This window comes from Dicentrarchus labrax, unplaced genomic scaffold (genome assembly GCF_905237075.1).
Source record: "Dicentrarchus labrax unplaced genomic scaffold, dlabrax2021, whole genome shotgun sequence".
NCBI classification, from domain to species: domain Eukaryota; kingdom Metazoa; phylum Chordata; class Actinopteri; family Moronidae; genus Dicentrarchus; species Dicentrarchus labrax.
In genome coordinates this window covers 4,435,288-4,458,790 of record NW_026136701.1, presented here as the reverse complement: position 1 = coordinate 4,458,790, position 23,503 = coordinate 4,435,288, and the positions used below count along the sequence as shown (strand labels likewise).

General features: G+C 39.3%; 1 protein-coding gene across 2 annotated transcripts in view; it reads left to right on the top strand.

Annotated features, from left to right (window-relative positions):
- The window catches only part of brinp2 (bone morphogenetic protein/retinoic acid inducible neural-specific 2), a 221,019-nt gene that overhangs the window by 85,222 nt on the left and 112,294 nt on the right, over positions 1 to 23,503 (top strand). For both annotated transcript variants that reach the window (XM_051402639.1, XM_051402617.1), the window contains one exon: positions 7,438 to 7,902. In XM_051402639.1, the coding sequence (XP_051258599.1) occupies positions 7,505 to 7,902 (398 nt within the window). In that variant the 5' untranslated portion in view covers positions 7,438 to 7,504. The remainder of the gene's footprint in view (positions 1 to 7,437; positions 7,903 to 23,503) is intronic.

The window sequence follows — 23,503 nt, the reverse complement described above, 5'->3', positions numbered from 1 at the left end:
CCACTCAAACAGAAAATATATATTTATTTTTTTAACCGTAAAAGGAGGAAGTAAGCATTTTTCCAGTGTTGACACATGGCCAATGTCACTGCAACACAGTTAAGTAGCATGTTTTTGCTGTGGTTTTCTGTCCTTTTTTGGACTGAGAATGACCTGTCAGTCACAAGGTAGCCACGCCCTAAAGCATACCCTGTTTTATCGTCTGTTTTACTCTAAATTTGAACATCATTTACTCAGTGAACATCATAATGTGTGGAACAAGACTTGAAACTAGAGATTGAGACCATAAACTCACTAGGAAACCGTTTACTGAGATAAAAAATCTAGTGAGAAGTCGGCTTATTCTCCATATGACTGCATGGTATCTGTGAATTACTGCAGCCCATGGAGCTCCCCCTGCTGGTCATTACATAGAATGTAGGTTTAAGACACTGCGTTGGATTCACTTCACAGACCCAAAAGCTCTGTCCATTATGTTTTCAATGGTTGGAATTGTTGTTTTTACCATGAGACCATGCAAGAATCCACCAGGCTTAAATCTATTTTTTATGGCCAAACTACATGATACCGGGCCAATCTAAGTGGGCATATAGAGGTTAACATAGATGCTGTGAGCATCAGTTACATCAGACCTAGAGAATATTTCTTCATTGGAAGAAGAGCAAAGGAATGCACTGAAGGCTTTTCTTGGTGGAAAAGATGTTTTCATTCTTCTCCTGACTGCCTTCAGTAAGAGTTTGACTACATTCCCCCGTGAGAGACAGTAATAGACAGATGGTTCATCTAATCACCTGCCAATTATTTTGTAAAACTGCCCTTTTTCAATCAGTCTCCAACGACGACTTGCATATGGTTCTGTTTAAAAAAATCATTGAGCAGTCAGGTTAGGTATTATCCGTTGAACTGAATGTAAATATTAAGATAAATTTGCTCACAAGCTACAGTCACAAGCCTTCTTGTAAATTCTGTTCTGTCCCTTTCACCAAATCAAACCTTTAACAATAGAGACACCTAGCATCCACTGTGTTCCCTCCAGCGTTTGCTCTTCACCTCCCAAACATAGCCCACATCAAAATGTAGATGTGTGCTCCTCTCTCCGCCTCTGCCATTCTACTCATCTCCTCTTTTGTCTCTTCCTTTGGATTCATCTGTCTCTCCTTCTGTCGCTCTCTCTTAACCTCCTTGTTTTTCTCTCGTTTGGGCTGTCATCCCGTTCTGTTAGCATCAATCCTCCTCAGTTAGCTTTCTTCCAACTCTCGCCTCCACCCCTCCCCAGCCTCAGTGTGCGGTGAGCCTGAATTACAGGGGGGTAGAGCAGGTGTGCAGCTGGCCGGCTATTGCTGCTGACTCGCATAAATGCTGAGAGGTGAGTAGTGAGCTGCTGGGGTTGAGGAATACAGCTGGCCTCTAATGCTGATGGACCTCCCCCCGGTCTAATGTTTGCCAAGGGCCAGGCCAGGTGCTCAGCAGCATATGCACGAGCACCAGAAACATACATGGAATCTGCACAGAAACACATATCCGCAGCTCCGAAACGGACACGAAACACATATGTGTGTCAGATCTAATAAGGATTCCCAGCTGCGGTAATTGTAGCACACAGATAGTGAGCTGATGCATTCTGCTGCAGGTTCATGCTCTCTGCCGCAGAGAAAAATGAAGCTTGTAATTTTGTCTGGCTCAGAGAAGAAAAAGGCTTGGACAGCGGCTTCCCCACATAATTCTCTGCCTTCCAAACTGGAGCACGAATGACTTAAACGAGTCAGAGGGTCAAACCGCTTCGGCATTAGCCTTTGGCTCGGTCACTCAGTGGCTGGGTGGGAAGTTTAAGGAACAAGTTCTGCTGGGAACGGCTCATGCTTTCTTGAGAGCCCCTTTTTCCAGCCCAGCGTTCCCTCACTCTGTATGTCTGCCTTTGTTTTTCCCCCACTTGTCTTTCCGTCACCGCTCCCAGCTTTCCCCATGTTTCTCATTTCCCTCATTTTCCCTCTTGCCTCTACCCCTTTTGTGCAAACATGGTACAACAACCCTCTCTTTGCTCTTGCTAAACCCGGCGAAGGCGATGAGAAAAAAATCCAATAAACATAAGCCGCTCCTCCTCCTTGACTCTACTGTCGTCCCTGAGATGTTATTTAAGGGCGACACGTGGTCGATTTTTCCATTCCACCTGGATGCCCTCGCCCCCCTCCCTCCCTCCCTCCCCCCATCTCCAATACGGATTCAATGTCCGTGCCTTTTTACCTTACCTCCCGATCCCCCAAGTTGGGAGAGAGAAGGGTAAATAGGCAAAGGGTGCGTGAATAATGCAAGGCGAACATTAAATGTCAGGGCTAAAAATTCACAATTTCCCTCTATTGTCTCGCTGGCATTCGCGGCATGTTTTATGCATTTTATAATTAGCGGGGGAGTCTCGGAGGACAGCAGTGGAGGAGAAGGAGGCCTGGCAGTTACTGGGATCGCTTATTTCTGCGAGAGGTGGCGTTTTAAGAAGTTGCAGGACTTCATTTGAAAGGCAAATTTCACAGCCCCTTGGAGTGGATACCCAGGAATTCTTCTCTGAAACAATAACACTTCCAACATGTATGAGCTGCCTTACACACATACACATATAAACTCTCTCTCTCGATAAAAGGAGGAAAGAAAAACCTATGAATTGATACCAAAAGTCAAAATTTCCAATTTCCCGTTTAAGTTAATTTAGTTTAAACTGGTGGGATTGAGTGTTTGGGGTTTCTAGTCAGAGGAAAAAGGAGAATAAAAGGTGGAGGAAAGAGGAAAGAAACAAAAAGGTTGAGATAGAGTAGGACAATATGGCAGAAAGAGAAATAACATAACATAGAAAGGAGAGAATGTATACTGTATATACTCAAGGCCATTGCTCCAAGCATTCCTCCTTCTTTTCATTTCCACTCCTATAGATTTTAGCATCTCTCATTTGTCCATCCTGTCATTCCTTTCCTCTCCCCATGTCTCCATATCACTGGTGACTTGTCCTCGGTTGCAATGATCCATCTTTTTTTATTTCTAACCCTTCCATTGTTCGTCTCACACCCATTTTCTTCCCTTTATTCTGTAAAAAGCACTTTTTGAGTCTTGTTTTATTATTACCGTCCTTTTCACAGGATATTTAGTCTCATTTCAGTTATTACATAAATGTTTTCATACTACCTGAAAACAAATCACATCACTGTAGAAATGTATGTTGTGCTTTAATATGATCAGAGTGCAAAAACATGTTTTGTGTCTTGCTGGTTAGGATGGATTGCACAGCTCTGCTCTGTTTTGTAGCTTACGGTAGATGCAGCATTGTTCTGCAGAACATGATCCAGGAGGGAATTTAAAATAGTCAATCTGATGACTCAAAGAGTATCTGACAGATGATTTCAGCCATCATAAATAAGGTGAAGCTTTGCCAAGTACCACTGCGCCTAATGAGATAGAGATCATATCAAACATTTTATCGACTCAGTCAGACAATTGATTTCATTTTATGCATTCAGCCTGATAACATACTCATGCTAGCTGATTTCTTGTTGGGAGGGGGGGCCTATGTGCCCTAAGCTAAGATTCTGTCCTACCAATGTCAATTTCAGTTGATACAAAAGCTGCTGTAGCAGCTGCTAGTAGCAGGAAACGTTCAAAGAAATATGCTGATTTAAGTTATTATTATAGTTATTTCAATAAGTTGACTTAAATATCCCTCCCACACTTGTCCTCATTGTTCTGTCGCAGTGCTTTATGGATGTAGTAGCTAGCAAGCTACAAAAGAAGTCAAAAAATTCTTAAACCCGCTTACAATGCTCTGATTGGTTGACAATGTTGCCTGATTGGACTGGTGCAATCAGAGGCGGGAACCTTATCTAATCGTCATAAAAGTAGCCTGAATAAAAGTCTTTTAGTTAATGTTAACTTTTAATGTAACACTCTGTACAGACATGGAGAGATGCAGGCTTTTTCATACTTAGTAAACAGGCACTTATAGGCCTGGAATATATAGCTGTCTTATTCCATAGAATATGATTTGGGAAATCTCCACCAGGCTGCACACTTTTTAATTTGCACCAGCTTTACCTTTGGGCCATACAGTACAAGAAACAGCATCAGCATACCATTCCATTCATCACGTTCTCATCCTGCTTTTAGTTGCATAAATACAATCATTTGACAGATGACTTTGCTAATTGCCTTTTCAAACTGCCGTAATCTCTCGATGCAGCGAGCGAAAATTAAAAATGCAGCGCCCTGAGTATTGTTTTTTCATGTCTGAGCCTGCATTTATCCACCTGAAATTAATTCTCTAATTTGTTTGTAAGATAAACAGGGAATACTTTGGATCCCAATCCACTTAAAGCATCTTCTCCACTACTTTACATATCCGTTCTTGAAATGCTGATTTGTCCCAGAAGGCTCCACCCAGCAAGCCTGCTAGTCATTAACAGTGGAATGAAGAGCAAGCCTCTACTTTGCTGAAGGGCGCTGTAAAGTCTTTTCAAAGTGTCACCTTAATACAGTGTGTGTCTACACAAGCTTGAGATTGCTGTTAGACGATGAGAATTCACACTTGAGCAGTAATGTGATTGGTGCTGATGTGTTTGGTGTGTGCTGCTAACACCACAGATCTGTATGGAGGCGGGTGATGACATCCTTGTCCAAACACACCATGCATCAGAAAACTGAAGGCAGTCAGATATGTTGCTGCCACTTTGTACACTTAACACTTACGCTCAAAAAGTTGAAACATTGACATTAATTCAATTTATTATGTCAACAAGTTCAATATAATGGTATAAGGTTAGTTAAAAACAAAACTCTTGCACTACAGTAACTCAATGATTGGGAATTGAACCAACTAATAAATCAACAAAGCTGACCCAAATTAAGTAGGTTATGTTATATGGACTTAAAGAATATATTTAGATGCTATATATTTATTAGTTGTGCTACAAGTGCTCCTCCAAATTAATTTCAACCATTCAGTTTCAATCAGACAGTTTTAGTTACGCTTTTTAGTGAAGTTATTTAAATTTTGATAAAATTACTTTAGCACCATTATAAAAAAAGCTATTGCAGTGCACCACTTCCAGGTCAATTTTATTGTTCAGCTCTGTATAATATGTGTATAGATAAATGTCTAAATGCACTGGTAGTAGCACACATGTGAGACTTAAATTAAAAATATAGTAACATATTATCTAGAAATTTGCATTTAAATGTATTCTCTGTAATGAACAGCCTTTTTGCACCTAAAGTTCACATTAGAGCTTGAACAGATTCAGCTCCGTCGTTCTGTGGCATCAAGGTGAATGTTGTCTCATTCCGCTGCTGAACCATGAAGTTGGAAGAATTTCATGTGACCTTGATTTACATAAAAACAAGCGATTACACCGATGAGAAAACTTATTTGCATGCAAGCACATGTTTGGACAACCTGACAGTCCACCTGGCAGATTTTAATGAGTGACTGACGGACTAATAGCAGTGGCCTGTAGTGACACGGTAACACTCATTTGTGTGCTTTTCCTTTATTTACATGTTATTGAAAGCGGCAAATTGAACACGAAGTTGACTTCTGTCACAGCTAAGTGGATTTAGTTCATTCTCATTGTCATTGAGGTTGCGTAAAGGCATTGTGGGAAAATGTAGATCACTAGCTGAAGTAGATCAAGCAGTTTGAGAGACAGTGAGTGAGGCTTAAAGGTAAATTACAGCACAGAAATCCACTGAAAGTGTTACGTTCTGATGGCGGAACGGGATCAACTTGCTTATGGGGTGCTGGGGCAAACATGTATCGTATTTTTACTTTAATTCTACTCTGGAATACTGCTTCGCCCCATGTTTGCTGTGCATTTGGCATAACTTCAACCTACAAGTTTAAAACACAAACAAGAATGTGTGTAAGAATATACAGTGTGTGGGCATAAAAGCAACAGAAATATCAAATGCATAAAACATTTATTTTGATGCCAGGTCCTTCAGAAGAAATGACTTCAGTTTTAAGTTGTGCTTTATTAGTGCATTTTAATAAACACATTTGTAATTAATGAATTACAAAGTAATTGCCTCAAAGTGCAACCGGGAGGGCTTTGAGCCCCTGGGGCAGTTCCCTACTCTGCCTGAATGGTAATTCAGCCCTGAAATGTAAGAGTTGATTATTTCCTCTTCTTGGACTAGCATATTATATTCCTATTAACCAGCAATACACTGAAGCCGTTTTCTCATATGAACTTCAGACAATGTCAAACACACGCTGTGACTGTCACCTGAAATGTTTCTCAGCAAGCTTTATTTTGACAGTCTAACATTGCATATTTATAATGGGTAACTTGGCTGCAGTATCACACCAATCTGACCATTTCACTGCTATTTCTTAATCACGTCATATTTTCTTGAACAGGTAAACCGGCCATTTTTAAGAGATATACGTCTGATAATCCACAACTTTATGAACAGCAAAATAATGTAGACATTTTAAATGCTGTATAAATAAGAAAAAGAAATTCTGCAATTCTCCCACCAAGAGACCAACCCACATGTTGGTCGGAACCCAGTCTCTGGGCATTAATGGTGAAGAGGACACCATGTTAGTGTCACATTTTGCATGTGTATTACATGCTTTGGAATGATATCGAGTTGGTCAGTAATTCAGCATTCATCTGATCTCAGATCAGTGTGCAAAAATTGAATGAGTATGAGCGGGTGAGTGTGAGCCTACAAAGACGCTAAAACATGTCTCACTTGTAGTTCATAAATACAAAGTTTGTCATAGTTGATGCATATACAAGCTGCTTTGGCTACAGCTAAACTGTTATTGTTGTAATTCAACTGCCAAAGTGCACTAGTTACTGTTCTTCTGGGTTTTTGGCAGTTACTGAGCGGCTTCAGATGTATAACCACAACCTCCTGGACTGAAGTAGTGCTGACCCTGATTTGCATGTAGCTTGGGAAGACAGATGCATTAGATCTGTGATCTGGCTAACATACATATATGTGGCTAAGTGTGGTGTATGACATCCAAAACAGATATGAGCCACATGAAATTACAAATGTAACTGGGGCCTAAAATTAAATTTTATCAAGAAGCAGTGCCCACATCATTTACAGCAACAAAATGTCTTTTCATTTGTGCATTTAATTAATGTTCATGGCTTAATAACAATAATTATGTGTGTCTCTGACATGAGGAGAATACCTTTCATGTGCACATTCCGAGCAGACATGAAAACAATCATACTGCTATGATTGACGTTAACTTGATAAATACCACTTTGGGGGATATTATGCTGCCTTCATAATTGCGGACTATAATCGCAATATGTGGACATAAGTGTCCATCAGTGACAGCAAAACTATGAATGAGGAGAAATTATTTTATACAAAGAAACATGTTTCATGATTTAATCATAAAATTAAAGCAAAATGTTTCTGTGTCTTGTTCAGGCCAGTGGGAGGTGACTGTCAGAAGAAATGCCGGTCCTAGGTGCCCTAGTACATCACCACCGGGACCATGGCGACTCATTGGCCGATGAGAAGAGAGAGGTGCTCCCATGGCTCCTCCTGCCTTGCTAGATGGTCGGCGTCCTCCTTGATGTTCCTATGGTTGCCGTGGGTGTTGCTGTGGCTGCCGTGGCCCACCCGAGCTGAACAAGTGGGCGGTGGGGCACACGGCGGGAAGGTGCTCCATGGTTCCCTGTCATCCCCCTCGTCCTCCTCATCGTCCTCCTCGTCCTCCTCCTCCTCTTCGTCCCCGTCCGGCACATCGCCGTGGGGCTTCAGCGCGAGGCAGAGCGGAGGGCAGCTGGACTGGCTCCTGTCAGAGAAGGGACCTTTCCACAGATGTCCTGAGTACACGGAGTTCAGAGAGAGGTTCCAGCAGGGATTTTCTACCAGATACAAGATTTACAGGTGAGAGGGGACTGCACCTGTGTGTGTGTGTGTGTGTGTGTGTGTGTGTGTGTGTGTGTGTGTGTGTGTGTGTGTCTGTCTGTCTGACAGAAGATGGCAGAAAGAGACTGTGTGCAGCAGGATTTAAAAGATCAACAGGTGGAAGAAAAAATGTTGTGCTCTCACTTATATCTTAGCCTAAACTCTTCCCGACCTTTCTGGCTTATGATCTCAGGGGTACTCTTGTGATGTATTATTTTGCTTTGAAAAAGTGTGTGTGTGTGTGTGTGGGGGGGGGAACAATAGACATATTGAAAAAAAAAGAGGTACAAATCATAGCAGCAGTGGCTGAGATATCCTGACTTTCAGTTCTCAGTAAAGGTCAAGCTCCAAAAACACTGGATCCTACATTTCCCATAATGCCCTTCACACAGGCACACAGGCTTTTTGTTGAACATCTGAGGTTAGTTTTTTTGTTGTGGTGTATTATATTGTAACCTTATATCTGTGCAGGAGGATTTACCACAGACCTCCTTAATTATAATCAATTCTTTGTACATGTGTGAACCCGTCGTAACTATGACGTGCTGAGAATTACGATTCATCATCTCAAGACCATGAATATCCGAACCAAACTTCATGGCTTTACCAGATATTTCAGTCCAAAACCAAAACTAGGAGGCACGGTATACCAACCTAAGACACTGCTGTGAACCCTGAAGTTGGGAACTACTTCTCTGAAGTCTCATTTAAATTAGTAATAGAATATCTTAAAGTTTCACCAAATGTTGCAATAAAACATTTCTCCAGTTCATGCTGCCTAATGTCATATTCCTGATTAGATTCACAGATTTTTATTCGTCAAGAACACCAAGAACAAAGTTAATACTAAACATACACAAAGGCACAAATATTTTAATTTCACTATTTGATGTTGAGCTGCCAAGTATTGACTTCAAATATTAAAGCAAATATCAGTGAGTGGAATATGTGAAATATATTAGCACACTGTGTGCTTCCATGAAATGAAATAAAAGGGCATCAGTGATAATACAATGGTATACATACACTGGAGGTCATATTTTTGTGTTTCCTGTGCCTTTAGAGATACATTCTTTACCATACAATAATACAATACTGTAGCACTCACGCTAGAATTCAATCAAGCCCCGGCTGTGTATGAGAGCATGTAATGAAAAGATGTTCTGTATCACTTTTCCTCAAAACATGCATTATCAAACACAAGCTCCTCTGTATTAGAATTCGCTGGATGGGTAGAAATCTAATTCGAGCAGCAGCATTGGGATTTGTGTAACGCTGGATGGAGGAATTGTGGGACAGCAATATCTCCTTTCCTTTCATTTAAGATATATGTTTTCTTTCACCGTGTCCCTTTTTCCTTAATGCCTGCTTATAGCCAGGTATGGAGATTTCATTGGCTGATTTATTTGAAATGAGCTGTTTTTGATGGATTTTGTGTCTTTGTTTCTGGTGTGTACTGATTTTACAGTACACTGCTGTTGTGATTTATTTGGTCCTTGCTAATTAAACTAAATAAAATGTGTACAGAGATGGACTCTTTAAAGAGTGGCAAAACAGGGATCAGAGGGAATTGTAAATGCATTTTGTCTGCAAGAATAAAGTCAGAGCTTTAAATACTTGCTGTGTAATCTGTGAATAGAAACGAGGAGCTGTTGTTAATTATGAGCGACAGGCGCGGAATAGAGTGATGAAACTGGTGCATGCAGTCACTGTCACAGTTTTCTTCAATCCCTCAGACTTTTTGCTGATTCTTTCTGTTCTGAGTTAGGAGCTCAGCCGGATCCGGGGGAAATGTAGCACAGGGCTGATAGTTGAAAGAACATTTTATGAGCAAGTATTACAAGTTGTAATATGAGAAATATAGTAGATTTTTATTATAGTCATAGAAACACGACTCTCCATTGTACTGTACATTCAGTAGTACATTCACTTACCTCAGACGATTGAATTTAGGGTTAGGATTCCGCTCATAACTACAAACTCATTTCATTTTTCAGATTTCATTAAAATGTCAACTTCTGAGTGCAGCTTTCAAAGGGCAGAATCACAGTTGCAATATCTTAAAAGTCTTATCAGGAAAGATCAATAGATCAGTCTCAAATGTGACAGCTGAAAGTGGACTTTGGAACCATTTTGGACCATTTTACCTGCCGTTTGAGCGTGAGCATGAATATAATTCAAAAGAGGATATAATTCCAAAATGATTATAATTAGTGTAAGACAGATATAAGACTGTCCTGTATATACCGTAGTTACAGGACGTTCGACATTTGTAGGAATTTTAACCCACACAATGGCATAATTTATGTCATGCAACTGATGTTGCAATGAAACATTATATTATGCAAATTATGTTTTATGTATGTTTAATTCTATCCCATACAGTAACCCACATATATATGAAAATTCCATTCCTATTGAATTCTCATAACACAATGTTTTTATCTTGTGCTCCAGCAGCCCCAATTATAGCAAGTGGATGCATATTATAGTATTTATATGTAAAATTTGATTAAATATTTATGATGATATAAACATAAGGATACATTGATTAAGTATTAAGTATTAATTATCATGAGTAAGAGATATTAAGAAACAAAGCATTTATATACTGGGATAGTAGTAGCAGGGGCGGATTTAGATGGGTGGCATGGGGTGCCAAAAATGCCTGGCCACCAGTTTGGTGTCAAATGCTGTCAAATTAAACACACTTTAATTAATTTAAAAAATAACAGTGACAAATGAAATGAAAAACAACATCTATTTTGAAAAGAGAGAAAACAGTTATTGATTTCTAATGCCACCTTTAGATATTTCTATTCAATGCTTTACTGATGTGCCACAATAGTCCAAATATCTTCATTTGGGGGCTTTCCCAAGCAAAATATTGATATATGTGATTGTTTGTGATTAAGTCAGCATATATTCCTGCCATGAATCCCATTAATATTTCTCTATGTAAAACTGTTGCACTCTGGTAAGGTTCAAGCATCAAAACTATTTGGTTAGGTTGAGGAAAAGCTGGTACTGTACCTGACATAGCCCTGCGTAAGGTAGAATACCGTTTGGTTTCAGATAGGAGACAAAAAGCAGTCTCCTTGTGTTTGTTTGACCCATCCATCCACTTCAACGTCCTCCATATATGAACAACAACAAAAAAAGGTCATATGACTTAAAACATTGGTGTGTTGTTCGTACACCACTTGGTGATTCCAGGCTGAACAGTCAGCAACAGATAATTGATTCACTAGGCTTCTGTTTAAAGGTCCAGTGTTTAGGATTTAGTGGTAATGACTGGTGTAGCTGCATATTGAAACTTACTTATTTCACCCTCCCCTTCCAAGTGAGAAGGAAAACCTATGGTGGTTGCGAAACACCTGAAAATGCCATTGCCCCTATCTAGAGCCCATGTTTGGTTTGTCCCTTCTGGGCTACTGTGGAACACATGGGGGTTTAACATGGCGGACTTCATGGACAGCAGCTCGCAGCCTTTTTCAGGTGATTATACACTAATGAAAACATACCTATGAATATTATATTCCATTTTTGCCAATAGATCTTCCTAAATGTTACACACTGGACCTTTAAATTTCATTCACTATCGTAACCTTTCTGATTTCCAGAGGCACGTAGAGCAGAGGAAGCGAAGCTAGCGAGTATAACTGTTAAGTTGCCAATCATTTCATGTCCTGTAATCCTTGGGTTGGAACCTAGAATCTCCTTTTGGGCCAAATAGAGGGCAGTGTGTGCCAAGACTGGAGGTTTCTCTGCGGGTCCAGAGGCTGTTAGGCTTGTGTGGTCTATAAATAATGCAGTGCAGTCCTGCGCCAGGTCCAGAGTTCATGTCGACCCCTGTCACCATTATCATTACTCCAAATTTAATACCAAATGTGATAGATATACACTGTATCCGCCGAGGCTGCAATTTGAATTTCCATTTCCTCAACTTGGAATAGATATGTATGTATATATATATTATATATTCCATTTTTTTTACTTGTCGTTTCCTCACCCTCCTTCTTCCCTTCCTCCATGAGCTCTTTAAAAATAGGTTCTCTTACCTCGTAGTCTTTAAAGTTGTCACAGCCGTTTGTGCTGTCAGAAATGTAGACTCGCCTGGAAATAATATGTTCTAATTATCTGTAGCGTTTTCTTGTTCTTTGACCGTTACAGGACTGGGTTTCAAAAGATGCACAATTGCGTACCGAACATGTTGAAATGGATCACACAGGCTCTCTCCCTGTCTCTCTCTCTTGCTGGCTGCTTTTTGTTCACTTTTATGCGTGGAGAAGTCCGCTGAGCATGTGAAGTATGTGATGGCCTGGTTCGCAGTTATATAGTCATTTGTACTCTCAGCTGGTGTCTGTCTCAGTTCTCTGCAGCTCCTCTGGTCACTTGGACAGCGGGAGGTTAGAAATCTCTCATTCAAAGCCACTTTTAACACTTACTTATAGAGAAATAGAGTCTTCTAGCTGGCCAATTTCTTATATGTATCGTCTATTCACTCAAACCTGAGCTGTTTTTCTTTTACAAATACAAACTCTGCTGTCTTCTCCATCTTCCTCTGCCTCAGCTCAAATCACAGGGAAATGACAGCATGACTTACAGATGAAGGGGAAATTTAGTGTGAAATGACAGGTGAAGCTTTCCTGACATAAGTGGGACAGATTGTCATATGGCTCTGCTTTTAGCTTCAGGACACTTTCAGTGATCATGGAGAAAGAAACATGGCACACTCCTCCTCTAGTGTTATTCTCTCTCTTAATTTTTTTGTTTTTGGTAAATATGTCTTTTGTTTCAGCTCAGTACAGCTCGAAAACCCAATGCAATTTACTCACTAAGACAAGGTGACATTAACATGGACTGTTTGTGTTTGCACCATAGAGCTGAGGCTGAATTCCCCTGCTTTAGCATTACAATGCTTTCTCACTTCAAAGGCAACGTGTCAGTCATCGGGTTCTCTTCGCTGCTCTTTTGTTTTTCTAATGCTCATTGGAAGCAGCCTCCACATGATCAGTGCTGTTTGTGGATGTTTTCAGGTAAAAAACAGAATTACAAAAAGGTTAAACATAACAGCAAAACCTGATTTATTGACATGGGGCTGGTTTATTGACACAATCTCAGTTTTCTGACTGAAATTCAAACCTGGCTGTTTTACTATGTTATATTATGTATAAGATTAGATAAGATGAAATTTATTGATCCCATGCAGGGAAGTCCAAAACAAATGCGTAGATATATAGGTAGCTGAAAAACTTACAATACAGTATATACAGTACATTATGAGCATCTTTTATATGCAATATGAAGCAAATCTAATATACCATAAAGCTGAGCTAGTATGTAGTCTTGTCACTGTATCTGTGATTATTTGTTTATAGGACATTGTAGATTCTAAGAACAGAATAGCTGAACTGAATTTAGTTTGCACAAAGCAGGAGACACCATTGTGTCTCCACATTCTCGCTCACGCTGCAGCGTTTAACTCTTGCTATGGGAAAATTATTGGGGTATTGGGGGGGCTTAACTTTATTATGAGCAAGCAAGGCCCTCCTTGGCATTGTTGAACCTCCCATTGAATTAAAAGAGAACTGCTTCACAGAGCCCCTAAATGAACTAACATTTCCTCATTATGTTAAAAGAAAACTTAATCCAGGCAGCCTTACGTTTCCTTGTGTTGCAAGTTAGTCGTACATGAGCGTAATTTCTAGGAAATGGGGTTGAATCTGAGTGAGTCTGGCAGGTGAAGCTGTTACTGTGTAAACTGTCAGAAGTGCCGTTCTTCTTATGAGACGTTGATGTCCACTTCCGTTAGCAGCTGTTTACTATTAGACATAAAGCTGTTCTCAGTTGCTAAGAAACAAGTACAACAGATCGTCCTGTCAGTTAGGATGCTGAATGAATTCACTCATCGCTGAATCCAGTTTTAAAAGCAGGATGAGCCTTCATTTCAGTTATGATCAAGCCATATATAAGAGTTTCCTGTTGTGTCACAAATGACTGCTGTCTCTCACCTCTCCTCCTCGCCATCAGAGATTCATGGCTTTGTATTGGCTTTGTGAATGCAGTGATTCCTGCATCCCCTTCTACCCACAACAACAAAGCACTTGTACATTTCAGCCAACACATCCTACTCAAAGTATTCCTCAAGAACACTGGCACTCTTCCGTCCCATTTGTATGAAAACAATGGCAGTGGCAGTGAAACAAGACCAGCGGGGGCCTGATGGCATGGGCTTCAAGGAAACACTGCCAAGAGAAAAAAAACCCTATATAAAGCTTTGTCTCCAGTCATATTCTTTATAAAGTTTTAAATAACTTTGTTTTTGTTTTATAAAAAACAATCCATATTTATTTTGTTTAATAACTATATTATTATCATAGTCATTATTAGCTATACTTTGTTTTGTGTTTGACATCCTGTAGAACTGGCTCCAAACTATGGACCTGAGGCGGTATAGGGAAGATGTCACATGACTGACAGTACTGTTGTTGTTATTAACATTATTATTATTTAAAGAAATATTAATTAATAATATATTTTCCACAAAATTAGCCGTGCGTGTGAATTACATCATGAAATATTGAACATATTCTGTGCGGTAATGGAAATGCTAATCAGTGTAAGTCTGAGCGGAGTAATGAGGAACATCATTTCATGAACATTTTCCAAAAACTGCGCATGATGTGCATGATGGGACAATGGATAGATGACTGAAGAGGCCGACAGTCCAGATCAAACTCATAATGTTGCAATTAGCCCGTAATTATAATTACACAGTATGCGCTGCTAACTAGTTATTTCACATCTCATGGAAGAGGGAGCCCTGCAGTAAGAGCCGAAGATCATACATTCACACAGTAAACACTGTGAGGAGAAAGAAGAACACAGTGACTCTATGACATGTAAAAAGCTCTTCTCTTGTGTTGCTAATTGCACCCCTGTGACCTTACCGATGCTAATATCTTATTATCATTAAGCAAAATAAGCACCGGCAGGCTTTTCTCTGCATTAACTTTCCACGGAGCAAGAGCAAAATTGGCTGCTCTCATTAGCTTTTAATAAGGGGTAATGGTGATGAGAATACATGCTAGCCACATTTTCCTGGGCTAACCCTAATCCGTTAAATCCTCTAATGTCATCATCGCACAAGTTACATCAGCTGCTACCAGAAGCCGGAAATCATGAATGGATGGGTCGTGATGCCTGTCCTCCCCTGTGAGGTAGCTATCTTCTCTCTTATGGCTATAGTCTGTGGGGAAACCCACATTGTTTGGAGCAGTGGCATATACATCTAATTAATTATATACTTGATGCATTTATGCACTTAGGCTTGTAGCTAATTACATGCCTTCATCTCCTCTATTGAGATAATGTTAGTTAAGAGCCTTAATGCCAGGAACTATTGGTTGCTGGGTGCTAAGATTCATCGGGTGCTATATTTTCAGACTTTGCAGATTTGTCACAAGTCTAGTGAAAGAAGTGTGGAGTCAACAGGCCCAGCTCCAGGATGAAGTGCCTGAGGGGGCTGTTGCAAAGGGGCTAAATACATCAACATAAGGTAGTGCTGGGCAATATATGGGATGAAAACGGTATACTAGTTTTAATTTCCTGTATGATAAGAATTTACTGATACAGATGCATGTGAAACAACTGCTGTAACTCATTTGTTTCTTGTGCAATAGAACATATGAGAAATATCTCTTTAAATACTTAAATATTTTGAGTGTATGATGTCAGTTTATTATTTCAACTATTTTAAACTATTTTGTTCTGAAAAGGAGCTAGTGTTAAATGTTGTTAGCATACAGTTTTTATTGGATTGGATATTTTAATGGATATTTCATATTATATTCAAAACTACAATGCAATGAACCCAAACAGTGATCTCAGTAACTGCAAGAATCTTGTGTAAAAGGGAACTTTTTATACAATTCTGTCTGTATTATGTATTTTTCTTTTTAACAATCATACAGACTTAATATTCTTCTTTTCTGACAAATAAAGTGTTTTCTTGACCCTGACACTGGGCCATTGACAAATTACTATTTTTAACAGAAGTAAACTGAATGTTGAGATATAGGCCTATGGTGTATGTTTTTATTTAGTTTATTTTATTTATTTTTTTACACCCCTTACAAGCAAGAAGGCCTTGCGAGACCCCATGAAGCTTTGGTGACCCCTAGTGGGGGTCCGACCCCCAGGTTGGGAACCACTGCACTAAGCTTTGACTCTCACTATAGAAGCGTGTTACGTTTATTCAGCCGCTGAATCAAAAAAAGCTCCACCAACAGCAAAAACATGTACATTTAAGCAGGAATGAGACAAAGAGGCAAAGCTGTTTAAAGATTTTAAATTCTATTAAATTAGTTTTTTTTTTTAGGAGGGGAAATGCAAAGTTTATCACTCGATCTGGGACTGACTCACTTGTGAAACCAATTACCCACTCCTCAGAGAAAAGCAGATTTGTTTGGCACTTAATGATGAAGCTTCTTACTCCGGACAATATAACAGTGTCATTTCTTCCAATGAAGCAAATCAAGCACCGTCTTCTCTCCTGTAAATGTGTTCAACAAAGCTACATTAGCTCAGTCCAGAGTCTTGGGTCCATCAGGACTCTCTAAAGGGACTCTAGGGGGTCTGATAAGAAGATTAGTTTGCTTTCACCAGTTTGAACAATGAGACCAAGAGTACAAATAATCTTCACAGATACAATATCTGCTGTTGAGCTGAAAAGATACAGTTGTTGATAAATTCCTCAAATCATTTATCAAGCAAAACTAAAAATATAATGTTAGACATTTTATGATGTGACCTTGGCCTCAGGAAAATTGTGATGGGCAAATTTGACTATTTTATGAAAATCTATCCTATTAATGGATTAATGAAACAAATAATCAGCCTTATTCTGCTGCTGTGTTTATTTAAAAAATAAAAAAGGGTTCATCTGCATCCAATCGGTCCGATGGATAAAATCACTTTTAGCAAAAGATTTCTTCCTGTCAACTTTACATCACCTTAAACTCCTGAGTGGAAGAGTGAAGAGTCTCATCAGGCTGGATTTGGATGTGGAAGAAAACATGGCATTGTGGGTAATGATCACGCTCTTTTCAATTTTCATCTGTCTGAAATGACAAAGAAGATGTGACAAGCAGTTCTTATAGAAATAGAGGCAAGGGCTCTGCCTAATTTTCACTTTCACCTCTTGTGTACTTGAGAAAGATTGTCTGATGATGAGATGCAGGGTGGGGGTGGAAGATGGGTAGGGGTGTCCACGCTAAGCTTTCAGAGACTCGGAAAGCTTAGCGTGGACAGAACAGCAGGGCAGAAACAGGCCTGTGGCTCTGTGATGAAAACAGTCAGGAGGCAGGAGGTGTGTTTGTGTGTGTGTGTGTGTGTGTGTGTGTGTGTGTGTGTGTGTGTGTGTGTGTGTGTGTGTGTGTGTGTGTGTGTGTGTGTGTGTGTGCCGACCAACATAACTACCAAAAACGGACATAACACAAATGTGGGTCAGAGGCTGCCTTGACACACACACATACACAAGCACCGCGGGTCTTTGCAGTCTATTTGTTTTGTTAACCTCTCTATTTCATAAAGGGATGAAACAAAAGAAGCACATTTCCACTGGTCTTAAACACCAACTGGGTTCAAACACACACATAGAGAGGGAGAGATGAAGAGAGCCGGGAGAGAAAAACCACAAGCAGGATAACACAAAGTGACAAATCGCATGCATACAAAGGAAAAGACAAAAGAGCAGACAGTATCTTTGAAAGTATGTTTGTATATTGAACACTGTTTATTTTCTCTATATTTTTCTCCATATACTGCCTGTTAGGGCATGGCAGACAACAAACAATTAATTCAGTGATGGTTAGCATGTGTTTTTGGGGGGCAAGAGCGGTTTGTTAAATTTCTCAGGCCTTGTTTCCATGTCCTGTTGCACATGCATGAGTGCCTCAGTGTGCAGTTTAGTATAGCGAGTAAAACTGCTTTTTTTCTCATTTTAATCTGTGAAATAATGATTTATTTCAACCAAACCAAGAGAGAAAGAGACAACAACAAAGACAGTTTTGGTGAGTTTTATTTTGTTCCTGTCATGTTCAATGAAGTTGTGATGTTACTATTATCTGCAAGGTAAAATTATAGTTTTTGTCTATTAAGTTTGGTGGTGAGTGATGCTATCAGTTGTTTTTGGTTAAGAGAAAGGTCTATCTCTGTAGGGATCCTTTCCATAATGTTGGCAGACACTTTGGATAACAATCTGTACTTGTCATTGACAAAAACAAGCACTTTTAGTGGACATCCTTTGATGGAAAAACGGTTTTGTCAATGGAGTCTGGTTGTGTGGTGCCCACTGTTTTTGTCTGAGATACTGATGCTGTAGTGCAACATCTAGTGGCGAGTGAATTTCATATATATAATCTTTAGATATACAGTTCACAGTTTTATATACTTTTTGGCCTGTCAGTGACACTAATTTGTTCCTATTTAAGATAGAAATCTGTACAATATTGCCACTGGTGTATAGTTTAGTTTATAATTTCATAAATCAGCAGGGCACTAAACATTACTCAAACAGGAATAGATAGATCATTTTGGGTGAGGCGGAGTGTTCATAGTAATGAAACATGTCACCCAGTGCAACAGTGTGTTTTAATAGTTTTTTGGGCAACAGTGAAGCAATAAACAGTGGCCTGGGTCTTTTCATGGGATGTGTTGACAACAGGACATATATGACTTATCCTGAAATAATGGTTCAAGGTACACTGTAATCACTTACTTTAAACCGCAGGTAACACAGCAATAGTACCCTGTTTTGTGCTCAGTAACCAATTTAATGGCCCATGAGTTAAAGATTAAAAGATGATTTGAACACTTTTCTTTCTGCCTGTGGTTACATACATGGCATGATTGCAGTAATTCAATCCAATGTGTCCTGGTATAGAGAATAGTCTTCACCTTTGCCTCTTATTTCCATATATCAGGACACATCATTAAGTAATATGGCTTACAAAGTGAAGAACAGGTCCGGTCTGCTACAAAGCTGCAGCCTTTGTGTGTATAGTTATTGCACTTCATTTCGAGCAGCCATCAAAAGCAACATAGACTCCTTTTGTTCAGGCAGCATAAAAAGAGAGGGTTTGATTGTTATTTTCTTTTTCACTGCGAATTGTGCAAAGTGAATTAATATTGTGAATAGCAGTTTTTTCATTGGATTCTTCTACTTCTACTAGTTTTTTGTACATATAACAATTCATGTTGGTAATGAGGAATGTGGTTTAGTGTATGGCCGTGTGGTCGAAACTCTAAGCAACACAGACAAAGGATGAGGTACTATTATTCCCTGTGTGTCAAGAAATGGCTGTAATAATAAAATATATATTATTTTACTTTTTATTATTTTCTGTATATATCAGATAATTACTAGTTCCCCCCTACGGTTTCCATTTGGTTTTATGCCACTGAATGATTGTTTGTGCAAAAAAATCACAGACTTTCTCTGTGCACTACTTTGATTTCATACAGAATATTATAACAAGAACATCAACAACTGACCTCCCTGACCACTCCCAGGAATAACAATTCAGTTCTCTCAGCTTTTGAAGATACTATAGAATTCAACCAAAAATCAGGGACAAGTGTATTGAATTAACCTATTGTGCTTAGGGAGAAAGCCATAATGAGTGATCTATTACCTTTTTAAAATGAACCCAGCAGCGACTGTGTGAAATAAAGTGTCTGTAAAGCAGCAGGCGGATTTAAAAGAGACCTTGTCCTTAGAAAGTGAATATCTACAAATTGATGTAGGGCTCTCTGAGAGTGAGATTACACATTAACCTTTTTTATGAGCTATTGAGCATCAAAAAGAGGTTTGGTTATTTAATATGCTATTCAAATCTGTCGAAACAAAATGTTTTAAGAGAAAGAAAGAGTGGGGATCCAGAAGCATGTCCTTATGTATGAAAATATTCATTGAACTTTCTAAAACCACTGCTACAGCATAGTCCATATCTCGACTGCTGATCCATATGTGTTTTCAATTTGGTTAACTAAAGCTACTTAGAAAAAATGGTTCCAACTACTTAGTAAAAAAGGTATTACATTATCAATGTATATGTAATAAAAAATTATAACAAAGTATTTTTTAAAAAGTCACACACCAGCAAAGCAAACTGATATATATTGTGATTTCTTTTTTTTTTAATCTAATTTTAGAATATCGTGATATGATATTTTTCTAGATTTTCTTATACCCCTATAGTGCAGGGTAATATACAGAATGCGACCAAATTAAGGCATTTTTAATGCAAATCAAGACTTAGTTTTTCAGGCTGAATTTAACAGGAAATTGCAATTTTCATTTATGTAATGAATGAATGCTTCCCCAAAAAACAGCAGCTGTATTTAGATGTACAGTAATTGTCTTTATATGCATTCCTTGTTTCACTTTAAATAACTTCTTTTTGCTGTTTTGAGGGTTATGAGCCAAAATAGAAAAGTGAAAACTGGAAACTTCCTGCATTGCAAACACATGATGCACCCACATTAAACTGCATACTAACCTGCCAGAGGGTACACAAATTTTACGAGTCAGTGTGAGCGAGAGAAAGAGTTGTGGAAACTACATTTTCTAGTTTTCATGTATAGATTCCCAATAGGACCTGGTGCGAAAAGTGGAGAGCGCCTTTACCAAGTCCCTTTGAGAACAATCACAGCACACAGACACTTACACACGCACATTTCTAACACACATTTAAACCCTCAGCCTCCTGCTGTGGGTGTATGTGCCTGAGAAAGAGAGAGGGGAGAGAAAGGAAGAGCTACACAGAGACAATAAAACATCAAAAAGAGCTTTCCGTCAAAGAAGATTACGTTAGATACAACACTGATGGGATGGAAATCCAGGCAATATTTTTCTCTTTTTTCATCATCAAAAGATTAGGTTTTCTGAATAAAACACTCCACCCCACCCCCCTCACACACACAGTCACTCATAGACCACAGCAGCACACAATCTGCCAACGTCCTCTCTCTCAACATCTTTCTCTAACAAACCCAGAAAATAGGAGAGCTTGATGAGTTGCAAGAATCAGCCCATCTGATCAGTTTGGTGGAATTTGATTAGCGAGGAGCTCACATTCCCGTCCAATCACACTCTCTGTTGTTGTTCGTTTACCCTCAGTGGTACACATGAAAACATCAGGAAATTGGACTCCGGCATATGTCTGTTATCATTTTTGTTTTACAGATTTTCACTGACAGCACCCTGATTTTCTTTAACAGGAGGGGATCGGTTTCAACTGATTTTCACCATTGTTTTTGTATACATACATACACCATCCAATGTGTGTTTTGTTTTCTGCTGCAAGAAGATGTTGTTCTCTATGGTTTAAAGTAATGAAATGATTAAAAGTAGGAATGAGCACACAGGACACCATTATCTAGGACCAGACATGGGCGGAACTAACCGGACATTGTTAATTTAATCCTGAAATTGATATGAGTTGATCAGAAGTTGCTATATTTATTTTGAAAATGTTTACAGAACAGCCTCTGAATTGAGTTTTGACCAGTGTTTTTTATTACAATAGTAACAGAACAAAGTTGGGTTTAAAAATAAATAAAAGATGCTATATTCATATAAAATGGATAGTGTCACATTTAACTCATACCTGTAAAATGTACATTATCCGTACCGGATACTCGTTTCTGTCGAGTACTCGCTCAACCTTAGTAGGTTTGCTTATGCCATAGTTAGTTCAGTGCTTTGTGAGAAATACAGTTGTACAATTGTGATGATTCTGCCAGAACAGCTTCGACAAGCATGAATCAAACTGTGATTGGGCTCATGCACAACATAAATAACAATCACGTCCCGGATATCTTGAATTAATTTACAGCAGGTCCAATATTTCATAAGGTATTATATGTTATTTTTTTATTTAGGCTTTTTCAAATAATAGCAGCTATAATATTTCAGAGAACAGGATGCATTCTGTCACTATGTTTACATTGTTACAGTGCAGTTCCCAATACTGGGGTGTTGTTAAAGGTTGAACTGGACAGTGGAAGAAAAGACTCCATGTTCTTCATGGAGTTGCATGTGTCATGCTGCTGTGAACCGGCTGGAACCAACCCTACAGACCACAGTTTTGAGTTGGACCTGAGAGCTCTTTGTTTGACCATACCAGGGTTCAACAACAACTTTCACACTCAATCAGACATACCACAGAGACATACCTCCTGGGTATAACAGCCTCAGGTCAGGACAAGAACTCTTCAATTGTTCCAGGTTTAAAAACACCTTGAGAACTAGCTGGTGGGATTGCCACAATATTGGCAGGACAGAATCAGCAGGCAGTGCAGGACAGCTGCAGCTAACTGGCTTATTAAAGAACCTGCTGATTAGTGATTGGCATCATGCAGTGGGTGTAAGGGTTTGGAAAGGTAGTTTGAACCCAAGGGAAGTTCCCTTATGAATTTTAAATTGAGGGAAATGAGAAAATATGTAGATGGATGGAAGCCAAGAGGCAGAGCTGAGGTGGAGTAATAAGTATTCCTGATTTTACTTTTGCTAAGATCCATTTATCTGATTTATAAATTTCAAACTCTTGCTGGTGGATACGGTATTTTGGAATACAAGTGTGGCTATTCGGAACAGCCGAAAACACTCTTACTTTCCAACATGGTTGGACGGCATGTTGAACGAACTTGTTCTGTTAAAGCATAACCCGATCTTAAATTGCCTCCATATGGTTCAAATGAATTGTTTGTCAGGACAGCTTCTGAAACCCCCATTCTTAAAGACAGAATCGACTCACCTTTACTGAGTGCAAGACCATGAAAGCTTCAGAGGGTGTCTGACAGTGTGCACCATTATCCCAATTCTTCCAAGACCACAAAGGTTTGCAAAAGACAGCTTTTGGAGAGCTATTTGGGATGCAGTCATGGACAGCAGGCTTTTCGCCCTACCTTCAAGCATGGCCATTCAGAGCAGATGTCATGGCACAGTAGTACTGGAACAATGATTTGTAGACTCCATCTCCATCTTGCCAAGCACTTGTGTCCAAACACGGACATGGACAAAATAGTGTTATATGAGGAGCTACAGCATGAGCTACAGTGTGGTTAAACACTAGGTGTGTGTAATGTGTGAGAAGTGACTGTTCAAAAACAAGAATGTTGGTAGCTAAAGAGGTTAGCGTAGATGCTGCTAACATCAGTTACACGTTATATAGGTTGTTGATCTGATTTGATAAGGTTTAACCATGATGGATAGATGGTTCATCCAATCACATGGCTTCTATATTTTGAGAGTGCCAGCCCTTTTTCAAGCATTTTTCAACAGCAACTTCCCAAATGGTTCTGTGTAACAACCATCTGCCGCTGTCAGATTAAAGGATACCTACCCGACATCGGTAAGTTGAGTCATCTCCCAGTGTTGCATCCCTTAACTGGGTGGTGGAAGCCTGGCCGGGTGTCCTCTGGTGTGCTGCCAACCGTGTACTGATTGCTCAAATTTGTTTCAATTCATTTGAGTTGACATATATACGGAGACATAACGTAAACCAAAATA